Source organism: Lepidochelys olivacea (assembly GCF_965140295.1).
Source record: "Lepidochelys olivacea isolate rLepOli2 genome assembly, chromosome: 2".
NCBI lineage: Eukaryota > Metazoa > Chordata > Testudines > Cheloniidae > Lepidochelys > Lepidochelys olivacea.
Genome location: NC_140412.1, coordinates 191,596,896 through 191,609,249, shown reverse-complemented (window position 1 = coordinate 191,609,249; position 12,354 = coordinate 191,596,896). Strand labels below are relative to the sequence as shown.

The 12,354-nt window shown below is 40.4% G+C and overlaps 2 protein-coding genes across 7 annotated transcripts in view; one reads left to right on the top strand and one right to left on the bottom strand.

Moving 5' to 3' along the window:
* Window positions 1-12,354, bottom strand: part of ACAD11 (acyl-CoA dehydrogenase family member 11) — a 60,733-nt gene that overhangs the window by 24,951 nt on the left and 23,428 nt on the right. For all 4 annotated transcript variants that reach the window (XM_084619361.1, XM_084619362.1, XM_084619364.1 and 1 more), the window contains one exon: window positions 10,904-11,002. In XM_084619361.1, the coding sequence (XP_084475487.1) occupies window positions 10,904-11,002 (99 nt within the window). The remainder of the gene's footprint in view (window positions 1-10,903; window positions 11,003-12,354) is intronic.
* ACKR4 (atypical chemokine receptor 4) lies at window positions 1,938-6,236 on the top strand. Of its 3 annotated transcripts, XM_084619377.1 has the most exons (3): window positions 1,938-2,012; window positions 3,959-4,047; window positions 4,734-6,236. In XM_084619377.1, exon 3 carries the CDS (start codon window positions 4,742-4,744, stop codon window positions 5,804-5,806), a length of 1,065 nt encoding a protein of 354 aa, XP_084475503.1. In that variant the 5' UTR covers window positions 1,938-2,012; window positions 3,959-4,047; window positions 4,734-4,741; the 3' UTR covers window positions 5,807-6,236. The 3 variants fall into 3 exon arrangements, with proteins under 3 accessions (XP_084475503.1, XP_084475505.1, XP_084475504.1); XM_084619379.1 differs by lacking the exon at window positions 3,959-4,047 and having other exon boundaries at window positions 1,953-2,012; XM_084619378.1 differs by lacking the exon at window positions 1,938-2,012 and having other exon boundaries at window positions 3,931-4,047.

Here is a 12,354-nt window from a genome sequence, read left to right as displayed (position 1 = left end):
AGGTCATCTAGTCCAACCCCCTGCTCAAAGCACGACCGATCCCCAATTAAATCATCCCAGCCAGGGCTTTGTCAAGCCTGACCTTAAAAACTTCTAAGGAAGGAGATTCCATCACCTCCCTAGGTAATGCATTCCAGTGTTTCACCACCCTCCTAGTGAAAAAGTTTTTCCTAATATCCAACCTAAATCTCCCCCACTGTAACTTGAGACCATTACTCCTTGTCCTGTCATCCGCTACCACTGAGAATAGTCTAGATCCATCCTCTTTGGAACCACCTTTCAGGAGTTGAAAGCAGCTATCAAATCCCCCCTCATTCTTCTCTTCCGTAGACTAAACATCCCCAGTCTAGTGGTATTGTGGACTCTTAGGCTCTGATCTGAGACACTCCAAGTGATTTCAAGGGGGATTTGGATCAGGCCCATAAACAACGGCATTCCTTGTCTGAAGTGGTTGTGCTGAAAGTCAACCAGAGTTAGGCACCTAAGTGCCTTTAAAAAAATCTCCTCCTTCTTAGACTATGTGAGTGAAGTGCTTTGATGTCTCAGATGAAAGGCACTATAGACAAGCAACGTGTCTAAGCAATAGCAGGACTCTCTCTGAAAGTTGGAAATTCCACTCCCCTCCTATTTTTCTTTCTATGCAGTACAAATCAGGTAAAAAGGACTTGAAACAATGTTTGCTACACCTGGCTCTAGCCTTCCATTTTGCAAGATGGAACCTATAATACACATTAGACAGATATCAGCACAGGCAGAACATGGCAAGTGCTACTAATTATCCATTGTACCAAAAAGCAAAGCCTTGGCCTGCTTACTGCTTTCGCTGTCTGGCATCCTGTATGCCATTTACTGTAAAATATTGAACTGCTACAGGATACAAAATGACAGGGCAGAATAAAATCTGTTCAAGTGTGTGGGAGGCTGCTGATGTTGTATACACACAGAAGAGCAGCATCACTGTCATGAGGTTGGCCAGATGAGCTAATCTGGGCAAGACTCTCCTGTTTTGTAACTTCTTGAGAATAGACACTCTGCCATAATGTTGATGATCAAAACACTGCACATGACCTCCTAACTAAATAAATCTGCCTCTCTCTCTCACTATTGTTAACTGATACATTACTTGTGGGGTCATGATTAAATTAGATTATAAACATTTCTGGGCAAGGACATTATCAGCTTATGTTTCTGGCAAGTGCCCAGGTCATCTCAGACCCTGGAGAAATAATTAAATAATAATAATGCTCCAGCCTCATTCAGGGCCTCATCCATTGCCCATCAGGGCCTGAGAATTCTTCCTCAGTCCTGGCAGATAAACATATCACTGGCTTTTCCACTATTTGCACACCAGCCTTCTGGCTTTATTTCATCTTGCACACGGCCAAACTGAAAGAACCAATAAAACATCCCCTACTATCCCTTAATAAATTGTAGAAGTGGGGACCCACTGGAAACATTCACATTTGTATGTGAAATATTGTAGACAGCCAAATAAGGTGCAGCACTACCATTGTTAACATTGTTAACCTCACCAAAAGGTTCCCCTTGTAATGAACCTGTTTTTATTTTTCACATTTTAAGAGAGTGAGTTGTTGTTAAGTTTGTTATTAATTTTGTACACAATATATCACAGAGGGGATGCTTCAAAAACATTATTTTTGTTCTAGTGTATTGTAGTAAAGATTCAAAATGTTTACCTATCCCTTTTAGGGAATCATACCTAAACAAGAGTTGAATGCCACTAGCTGATTTTCCAGAGAACTCTGCTGTTCTGGTTTAAACATGCACATAAGTAGCAAACTTGTTACTCAAGCTCACAAGTGACAACTGGCTTCCAGGAAAGCAGGATTTTTACAGGAAAATTAAAATGAAAGTACAGTTGGGTTCACTTTAAGGGTGTGGTGCAGGAAAGAGGACGAAAAAGATCAGGGTGAGTCACACCAGAACTGAACATTCCACTGTGGAACTTCCAAACTTCAGCTTCTCCTAGCAGCTTGCCGACAAAAAAACAGGTCAGTTCTCTTTATTTAAATTTTAGTATTTACTTAGCTGTACATGAAGTGTAATACTGAGCCTATTTGTAGCTAGAAGGACTGGAGAGTTTCTTCTTGGTGGATGTTATTGAAGTTTCTTTTACAGAGTATAAGGATTTCACTGAGCCAAGTAATCAACTCCAATTCTGAAAGTCGTGTTATTAATTAGGGATAGATTTCTGCCCATGTGGTACAGTAATGTCAAATCCGGGGGGAGGGAAGAAGGAAAAATCTGTACATTTCTCACTATGCATAGTTAATCGTAGTGGTGAGCACAAAACCCGTACAGAGCGCTGCCTACCCACACATGCAGAGTAATACTGAATTCATACCAAAAAGGTAACTTCTGTAATCATTTTTATAAGATGTGCAAATTAGTATATTAGTATTCATACTAGAAACAATGCATGTCTATGAATAGGAATGTTGCTCAAGAATAAGAAATATTTGTTTTAGGGACAAACAGCCACCGTGCAGCATCAAGCAATTATTTAACACAGAACTATATCAGCTATCTGAACATGCTCCCCTACAAGCCTCCCTGCTTTATGATGCATTAACAAAAATGTCAGTTTTCCTGGAACTGTTTAAATTCCCTTTTTATTAGCCCTCAAGAAAATCTGCTAATAATCCTCTTCGATTAATTATTTCCAGATGAGCTCTAATATTTAGAGCATGGAGTCAGGAAACCTAGATAACATTTCAAATTTGCTGTCTAATCTTGAGCAAGTACCTTAATCTCCCGGACCTCCATTTCCTTTTTGGTAAAATGGAAATACTAATTCCTACCTTTGAATTCTTCCAATGAACGCGCTATGTAATTGCAAAAATATTAGTGTTGTTCAAACATCTGATAGATAGAAACTACCAGTGGTAGAATATATATAGTAGTATCTGTCTTTTGTCAAACAAAATAAAAATGAATAGAATCACTTTATCTTCTATACTGTATACTTAACTACACAGTAATACCAGATGACAGACGTATAAAAAAAAACCTAATTCTCATTTTAAGTCCAGAATAGGAAATCTGTTGGAATTTTTTTCAGCCAACATTTCACAGAGGTTAAGGATTAAAAACAAAACCAACTAACCAAAACATCAATATTAAATAACCAGCATTTATTAATTTGAGAGCAGTTTCAGGACCAGGCAGGGAAACAATTTTTGGATTCAAGTATCAAATGAAAATGTTAACATTTATCAATTTTTTTAAAATTCAAGTTTCCAACTTGATTAATCACACACTCAGACCTTGCACATGACATTAACAACAATTTAACTTTTATTTTCAGAAAAGATATTTTTAAAAGATTTTCAGATAAATATTCTGAGTAAGGATTTGGCAGATGTTTTCTATAAGGACAGCCAAAGTTGTGTGTGTTTTTTCAAGTTTCAAAAACCCCACTGGCCAGATATCAGTTTAGCATCTGTTTTCAATAAGTTTAACACTAATATTCTGAAACATTGTACCAGAGAAAATATGTTTGCTCTATTTAGCAAATTTCTGCTCTTGGCTAGCATTAGTCCAGTTTATTTCCAGATAATGGGCCATTACAGGATCTTGCAGTCTCTATTTACGTTAGATAGAATTTCAACAAGTGAGTAATTCTATATAGGTATAGGAACTGGGAATGGGATACAGGGAAAATGTAATAAGTGATTTGTCTACAAGATGCAAACTGGAGATGGTATCTCCTAAACTTTAGGATTAAAGGGCAATAAGAAAGTCTCATGATGAGACTATTTATAGCATGTACTTGTACTTAATCATTAAGTAAATCTGTCAGCATAACTCTTTGAAATTTACTGAAGTTTTTGGTTTTGAACAATTTTGCTGACTTTTAAAAATTCTCACTAGATACAAAACTGTCTGTGCATAGTTTACTGGGAAAACTAATAGGTGGCTTCCTTTCTTTCTTCAGGACTGAGACTGCCTCAGAGGGTACGTCTCCACAGCAAAAGCTGTACAATGACTAGCCTACACAAGCAAGCTTGAATACATCTGGCACAGGTAATGATAGTAGTAAAGACAGTGCAGCCCTGCATATGTACTCTGTTTGCGAGCCTGTTCTGAAGCCTGCATTGCACTGTCCTCACTGTTATTGTTATGTGCATTCGCTGGATTCAAGCAAACTTGGGTAGGCTAGCTTTTGCTGTGGAGACATACCCAGACTATCAATTCTACAAACAGATCCGTGTAGGTGGACCCTGCACTCATGCAGAGCACCAATGAACTCAATATGACCAGAATTGGGGCCAATTCTGCTCTACTGTTTTTAAGCAGCCACCTCCCATAAGCAGCTGACTTGCACCTGGCAAGTCTCACACACACACACTCACACCCCTGCTGAAATATACAACTGCAGGCACCCCTTAGCAAGGTCTGCCTCGGTTTCAAACAGGTAGCTCTCCTTCTCAGTGTATGTATTGTGATAGCACCCTAACTCTCCAGCCAGGATTGATTTGCTCAGATGTGCTAGGTGCTCTATAAACAGATAGGAAGACACTGTTCCCTGCCCCTAGGAGCTGTAGCTCTGTTGCTTGTTTGGGGTAATATCTTACTATTTTCAAATATATTCATAGTATTAGTTTTTACTTGTATTTAGTTTAGATCTTTATACAAACCCTAACGTGTTCTAGGGCCCACTGACAATCTTTAAACATGCAATCAACTTGGATTTGTTTTTTGTCTTGTAGCTTTTGCCATGGAGCAGGGTGAAAATACCTCAATGGACTATTATGAGGACAACAGTGAATCAAACTTCACCTTTGACTACACTCAGTATGAAATGCTTTGTGAAAAAGAGGAGGTGAGAAATTTCACTAAGTTGTTCCTACCTGTGTTTTATTCACTGGCTTTCATTGTGGGAATTGCAGGAAATTCATTAGTGGTGGCAATCTATGCCTACTGCAAGAAACCAAAGACTAAGACAGATGTTTATATCATCAACTTGGCAATTGCTGATCTGTTACTGCTATTCACCCTCCCTTTCTGGGCTGCAAATGCAGTCCTTGGATGGGTGCTTGGAAACATCATGTGCAAGGTCACTTCTGCTCTATACACCATGAACTTCAGCTCTAGCATGCAGTTTCTGGCTTGTATCAGTGTGGATAGATATAATGCCATTTCCAAAACCCAAAGTCACCATAGAAGTGGAAAGCAATGCAGCGTAACCTGTATCGGTGTCTGGTTGGTTGCCATTTTGTTGAGCATTCCTGAACTGATTTTTAACACAGTCAAGAAAAACAGTGACCGGTATGGATGCTTTCCTGTATTTCCAATGGATTTGGGAACACTCCTTAAAGCAACCATTCAAATCCTGGAAGTCATGCTAGTGTTTGTGTTACCCTTCCTCGTCATGCTGACCTGCTACTCAGCTATTGCCAGAGCACTCTTGAGGTCTCCAAATGTTCAAAAATCTAGGCCCCTCAAAGTTCTGCTGACAGTAGTGGCTGTTTTCATTGTCACTCAGCTGCCTTACAATGTAGTCAAGTTCTGGCGAGCCATAGACGTCATCTACTTGCTGATTACAGACTGTGACATGAGTAAAACTATAGATGTTGCCCTCCAAATAACTAAGAGTATAGCCTTATTTCACAGCTGCCTGAATCCAATCTTGTACGTCCTTATGGGAAACTCTCTTAAAATGCACATTATGAAAATAGCAAAAAATTTTGGACATTGGAGGAGAAGTCGCAATATACCAACTGAAGAGATTTCTATGAATTTTGACGGCCACACAGAAGAAACAAGTAGCTTTACAATATAGCAGCTGTAGCACCCTCTCTACCCAGTGTAACAGAAGGGAACAATTATAACACATCTGAGAGCTATTTCCTCTTTGATGAAACTTAACATCCATGTTACTCTGCAAGTCAAATCTGAAGTGATGTTCTGACACATGAACCAGCCAAGATGTTGCAAAGCAGTTCAAAATAGAATAAGACCAAAAACCATATAGTAAAGGTAATGGAAACAACGCTTGAAAAAAGTGGGATTTAAAGCAGAGGTGGGCAAACTACAACCTGCAGGCCACATCTGGCCTGCAGGACCATCCGGCCTGGCCCTTGAGCTCCTGACTGGGGAGGCTAGCCCCCAGCCTCTCCACTGCTGTGCCCCCTCCCCTGCAGCCACGCCACCAGCGCGGCTGGCTCCAGCTGGGTGACTTGGCTGCCAGTCCTGCCACTCTGAGCAGCATGGTAAGGGGGCGGGGGTGTTGGATAAGGGGTAGGGGGTCCTGGGGGACAGTCAGGGGACAGGAGATGGTTGGATGGGGCGGAGGTTTTAGGGGGGGCGGTTATGGGATGGGGAACGGGGTGTTGGGGGGGCTGGATAGGGGTCGGGACAGTCAGGGGACAGAGAGAAGGGGGGGTTGGATGGGGGTGGGATCTTGGGAGGGGACAGTCAGGGGATAAGGAGCAGGGGCGGATAGGGGGTGGGGGTTGGGCTGTTTGGGAAGGCACAGCCTTCCCTACCCGGCCCTCCATACAGTTTCGCAATCCTGATGTGGCCCTCGGGCCAAAAAGTTTGCGCCCCTCCCCCCATTTAAAGGGTCACAGCGCTAGGCCATTAATTAAATGAGGAGTGAATGGACTACACACTGGTATGCTAATCACAACAAATATACACTTAACATGTAAAAAGGGGGGAAAAAAACACACACACACGATGACACTGAATTTTGTGCCCCAGTTAATAATCTTCAGTCCTTTAAAATGTAACCCTGCAGAGTTGCTTCTCAAAACTGTTTCAGGTCTTCCTACTGATTTAAAATGTTTGTCTGAAATTGCAACTCTGTTTTTCCTCAGCTGTCACTTCACAGATAGTTTATCTCTAGTATTTCACAGAAGCAGCAGTAAATAGCAAGCTATGGTCCAGTGTTTTATGATTCCAAATGTGTGTGGCATGTTTAAAAGAGTTCCTTTTCTGTAACACAGAATGCCTTTTAATTATATTCTGCCTGCACTAGATTGCAATGAGTCCTTTTTCCTATTATAGGCACATGCCAAATCTTTGGTTTTAAATCCATATTCGTATGAGATTACTCAGAGCCTCATTTTGGTCATTTTCTGCAAGGCAATTCACATTTCCTGTGACCTCTATAAAATGCTTTGGGAACTGATGCAACAATCAGTGACACTTATGACCTAATTTTGAACATGTAGCCCTATACTGTGTTATAGAAAATTAGTTTTGATTTGTAAATGTATTGCATGCATTTATGGACATTTTGCAGGTGCACTTCAGGCACCAATCTCTCTAGCTTTAGCTCACAGAGTATAAATAACTGGCTGAAGAAAGAGCATATTTATACTCAATAGTTCATGAGAGGATACAGTCATGGTCCTTAGGGAAGGAATTAGTGAGATTAAAAGTACTGGCCTGTGATAGCTAGAAGGCAGACAATTTTTTTTAATTGTCCATTTAATTGTTACATGTAAATGTTTAAAGAATACTCAGTTTCCTTCTACTCTCTGTAGTCTGTTTACATGAGTTTCACTGAGAGGATGTTTTTGGTAACAAAGGTGGATCTAATTGGCTATGCACCCCACGTTACAACACTCTCAAGACATTCATATGTATTTGATGCAGAAAATAAGGTAATGAATACAGACCCCCTGAATTAAGGAAGGTGGCTAATCAGTCAGCAAATCCTGTGAGCATAAGGCAAGGTAGCTGGTCATTTGGCTACAACGTAAGCTCCCTGCCCTAGGAAGAAGGGGGAAAAAAAACAAAAAATGAGGAAGCTAGAGCAGGGAAAAGATTGGGCTCACGAGAGCAGGAAGGTAGATATGTACGTTGGCGAAAGATGAAAGGCCGGCTTTGTGGCCTCCAGTGTAGAGACACTAAACCATTACCTGCGCTGCTGCAAGGCAATTCTGCCAGTCAGTTTTACTGGGGAGATGCTAAAACGAAGGAGTTGGTGTTGTGCCCAGTAGCTAATTTTGAGAGTTTTTTAAAAACATATAAATAAAACAACCTTTATTTATACTCAAAGCCTCACCCTAGTGAAACTAACATGCATTGAGATATCTAACATTCTTCATCTGTAATATGCATGTATTGTGGGCTTCACTCTCAACTGGCGCATACTGGCATACCTCCACGATTTACAGCGGATCTAGCCTGGTGTATGTTAAAAGCAGTGTAATCAATATATTAACAAGAATTTAAGTCTATACAGAAGAAAGCGCTCTAAGGCAACCTCCCCACAAGGGGCCTGGCATTTCCACATGAAGTAGATGCTGTGGTAATTACGACATACATACATAAAAATAAAGGTGATACTGTAAAATAGTGGCCCGGTTGTATTCACTTCTGGTTTTAATTATATCCTTGCTTTTTATTAGTAAATCTAATATTTTATATTAGATTTATAATATATGGAGAAGTAAAAATCTCTGCCACACTTTTTGTATTTGCAATCTGTTGAAAAATTAAGCTGTTTCAAGCAACTTGCATTTCGAAAGGTGTTCCAAAAACAAACACTTCAAGTCATCACTGGGCTCCAACATAGGGCATCATTCAAAGCCCACTGAAGTTAATGGAAGTCTCTGGATTGATTACAATGGGCTTTGGATAGGCCCCAAATGCACTATTTTGACCTGTAGAAGAGCTCTGTGAAACCTTGTCTGTCTCTCTCACCAAGAGAAGCTGGTCCAATAAAAGCTACTACCTCACCCAGTCACTCTATTTTGAGAAGTGTGAGTTGTGTGTTCAGACTAACAATAGGTATACAGGTTGCATCCGATGAAGTGAGCTGTAGCTCACGAAAGCTTATGCTCAAATAAATTGGTTAGTCTAAGGTGCCACAAGTACTCCTTTTCTTAATAGGTATACAAGAAATCATCAGGCATGCTTTGTAGGTTTAAGCTTATGGACTGTAAGAAACCTGTGTAAGATTAAAGAGAAGACAAGAGACAATCTTCTTTTTTATGTTGCGATAACAGCAGCTATCAACCAGTGATACTCCCATTTTGGAAGGTGACAAATATGACAAGTTTCCTTTTCACTTCAGTCCCTGAAGTATTAGGCCGAGAGAGAGCCCTCCATCCACTGGTGATTCTAGATATTGCAGGTCAAACTGTATTAGTAAATTATTAGAGCTATTTGCAAACTCTGTGGATGCATCTCACTATGTAGCTCCATCCCCCCAACCCTCCCACACATAGGTAACACTCAAGCTCCATTCCAGTTAGTGTCAGTATAGATATCACTACACCATATTTGTGGCCCTGCCCTGCAAAGTGCTGAGTGCCCTCAGGTCCCATCGACCGATGGTTTTCTGTTTGCAGATTTTCTAGAAATACAGTAACAAGGTTATTTAAATGCAATTTAGTTGATTTTATTGGGAATTCATTATCAGAATCTCCTGGGATTAGATGCTAACTTAAAAAATACAACAGTGAAGCCTACAATATAAGCAATTTATGTAAACTAGAATTGCATTAAGCAATATTGGAATATAGTATTTAGCATATGTATTTCTGGAAAGTCTACAAAAAGAAAATGATCTTTTTTTTCTATGAGCTTGGAACTGCTACTTAAAATCATAGTTAATCACAGCACTGTCATTGCTTCAGTTACTTTGCAGTAATTTGGGATACATTTTACATTCATGCTTTTTTTTCTTTTTTTTGAATGGTGAGTTAAAATGTTCTTTATAGTACATTACATTGTCTGTGCTGGTTTAAGGCTAGAAAGACTAGTGCAGAGACAGCAGAATTCCTCTATCCCTCCCCAGCTATCAAGGACAGGAATAATATTTGTCACTGCAAGGTTCACCTTGTGATCCCCCTTACAATATTTTAAAATCACACCAATTAACTGCTTCCAGACCAGCTTGTGGAGAAACAGATGCTCAGCCATGCTGAGGGTAGGATCTAGGATAGCAGTTGAGCCCTATTTAGTAAACCTGACGGTATGTCTGTACTATCTGCTGGACCGGCGGGCAGCAATCAATCCAGCGGAGGTCGATTTATCATGTCTAGTCTAGATGCGATAAATCAACCCGAGCGCTCTCCCGTTGACTACGGTATGCCACCGGAGTAAGAGGCGCAAGTGGAGTTGACAGCAGTCGACTCACCGTAGTGAAGACACCATGGTGAGTAGATCTAAGTACGTCGACTTCAGCTACATTATTCATGTACCTGAAATTGCGTAACTTAGATTGATCCCCCCCAGTGTAGACCAGGCCCAAGTGTACTATAGCACTGAATAGAGAGACTCAAGATAAGAATATCCAGGTTGTAGCTGTTACTCATTTAAATGCTTTGGTAAAGTTTTTGCACTGTAGCTTCAAGGATATTCACCAGCTCATAAAGCTAGCTAGGAAGTGAGACAGGAAGCGTTCAGACTAGGGCTAATGCATCAGCACCAAAGCCTAGTCTAAAGTAGTAGCTTTTATAAAGAAACAGCCTGGGAAGCATGACTTAAAATAAGCTCCTATATAGCTCTCCATAGTGTCCCCGTTCCATGCACGAACTGCCAAATATGAAGAAAGCCTCAGGACAAAGCTTAAAATACATGGGTCATCTGATGGAAAGATACATTAGAAGAGTACAGTGCAGCTCAATAGCTTCTGGAAGGGTTTAAAAGGGTCCAAAAAAAAAAAAAAAAAAAAAACAGAGTAAAAGGGTACAAAAAAACAACAGCACACATCCCTAACAGAATGAAGGTTTGGGTTTCATGAATTAAAACCAAGCCTGAATATCACTTTCCCCACTGTTTTACAATCCAGCACCCTGGTCACAGAAGAGAGACGTGAACTTCTCAGAACTGGAACGCAAATTATTTTTGTTTCACCATGTTTAGAAGGAATTCAAGCATAAATTCATTGTTCTAGAATGATGAGCTTTGTACTTACCACTGATCCACCATTTCTTGCCATTGATTACGTAGCTATCTCCATCTCGCCAAATGCTGCATTCCATGTTGGTGGCATCACTCGAAGCGACATCAGGCTCTGTACAAAACACATTTATGAGCATGAACAGTGTTTTTGCAGTTAGATCCATTATTCATATATTATGGGAGGAGACTACTATTAATTTTGGTTTTGCTTATACAAACGTCATACAACAAAAAACTGGAGAGAAGGTAAAAGAGGTGGGGATAAAAAGTGTAATTCAAGGCTAAAGCAGAAAACACTGACACTATGCTCTCTAATAATCTCTCAACACTTCTGGACCAAGCATTTCAAAATGCAGTCATAATTAGGGCCATGTGGAAACTTTTGTGCAGTCATTAGAAAGCTAGTTTGCTCTGAAAACACAATTGTAACGTTCACTGTGAAAAATATGGCTTAAAAAGTGATTAGAGCTTTAGTTATAACATTTGTCTATTTAATTGTAAGGCTTTTGGGACATGGAGCTGCCTTATTCTATGTCTGAAGTACCTCAGGGCCCTGGATAAAGAATTAATTTCAACAGCCAGTCAAATTTGTTGTTTTTAAAACCCTGTGTGGACTTGTTCTGGTTTATCTCACAGACCTTGGCTCAGGTTTTCTGCTCATCCCAGTCACTGCTGGAGGCAGGGTACAGTCAGGGAGCCAGTTAAGGCTCCTTAATTCTCAAGCTGGTCCCAAGATTAATTGGTAAGTGCCAGATGCAGGCAAACCCTATTCTAGGACAGGGTGGGATTGTATAAACTCTATGCCATCTGAGGACACCCTCATGACAAAGGAATTCTCAGCTGGTGAGACACAGATTTTTTTCTGGCCCCTTTCTACTACCAGAGAGCAGAGCAGGGGAGAAAATCTGGGTCCTTCTCATTCTCTACATCCTCCTAAAGCCAGTGATCCTGGAGTTCTTCATAGAATGTTATCACTGATAGAGCAACAGTCTTTTCTTTGCAGCTCCTGCTGTTTGGAACAACCTCCCTTCAGTCTGCTTCATCAATATTCTATTTCCTTCCAAATCTTAGGTGAAAACACCTCTTCCCCTTTGGAAACACAGCAGTAAGAGAGATTATATCCTATCCTGCAAGATGCAGGATTATCTAAACTCCCGCTGACTTGCAGGGGGCACTTAGCACCTTTCAGGATTTGGCCCTATACCTGTGGACCAAAATTTTCAAACTTGGGTGCCTAAAGATACTCTCCTATATCAAAAGTGCCAGTTTTTCCAGAAGTGTGCTGTCCACCAGCAACTTTCACTGAGAGGATCATTTCAGGCACCCGGGTTTGAAAATTTTAGCCAAAATGTACAATGTAAACCCAAAAGGAATGATAAGCAATTGCTATATAGGAAAGGCACCATGTTTTGGTGGTGATTTTCTACATTACACTTCACAAACATATGAAATATTTGCAGATGG

What these genes read in the sequence shown, in the direction of transcription:
- ACKR4 (XM_084619377.1), top strand. Translation starts at nt 4,742, where the DNA reads ATGGAGCAGGGTGAAAATACCTCAATGGACTATTATGAGGACAACAGT.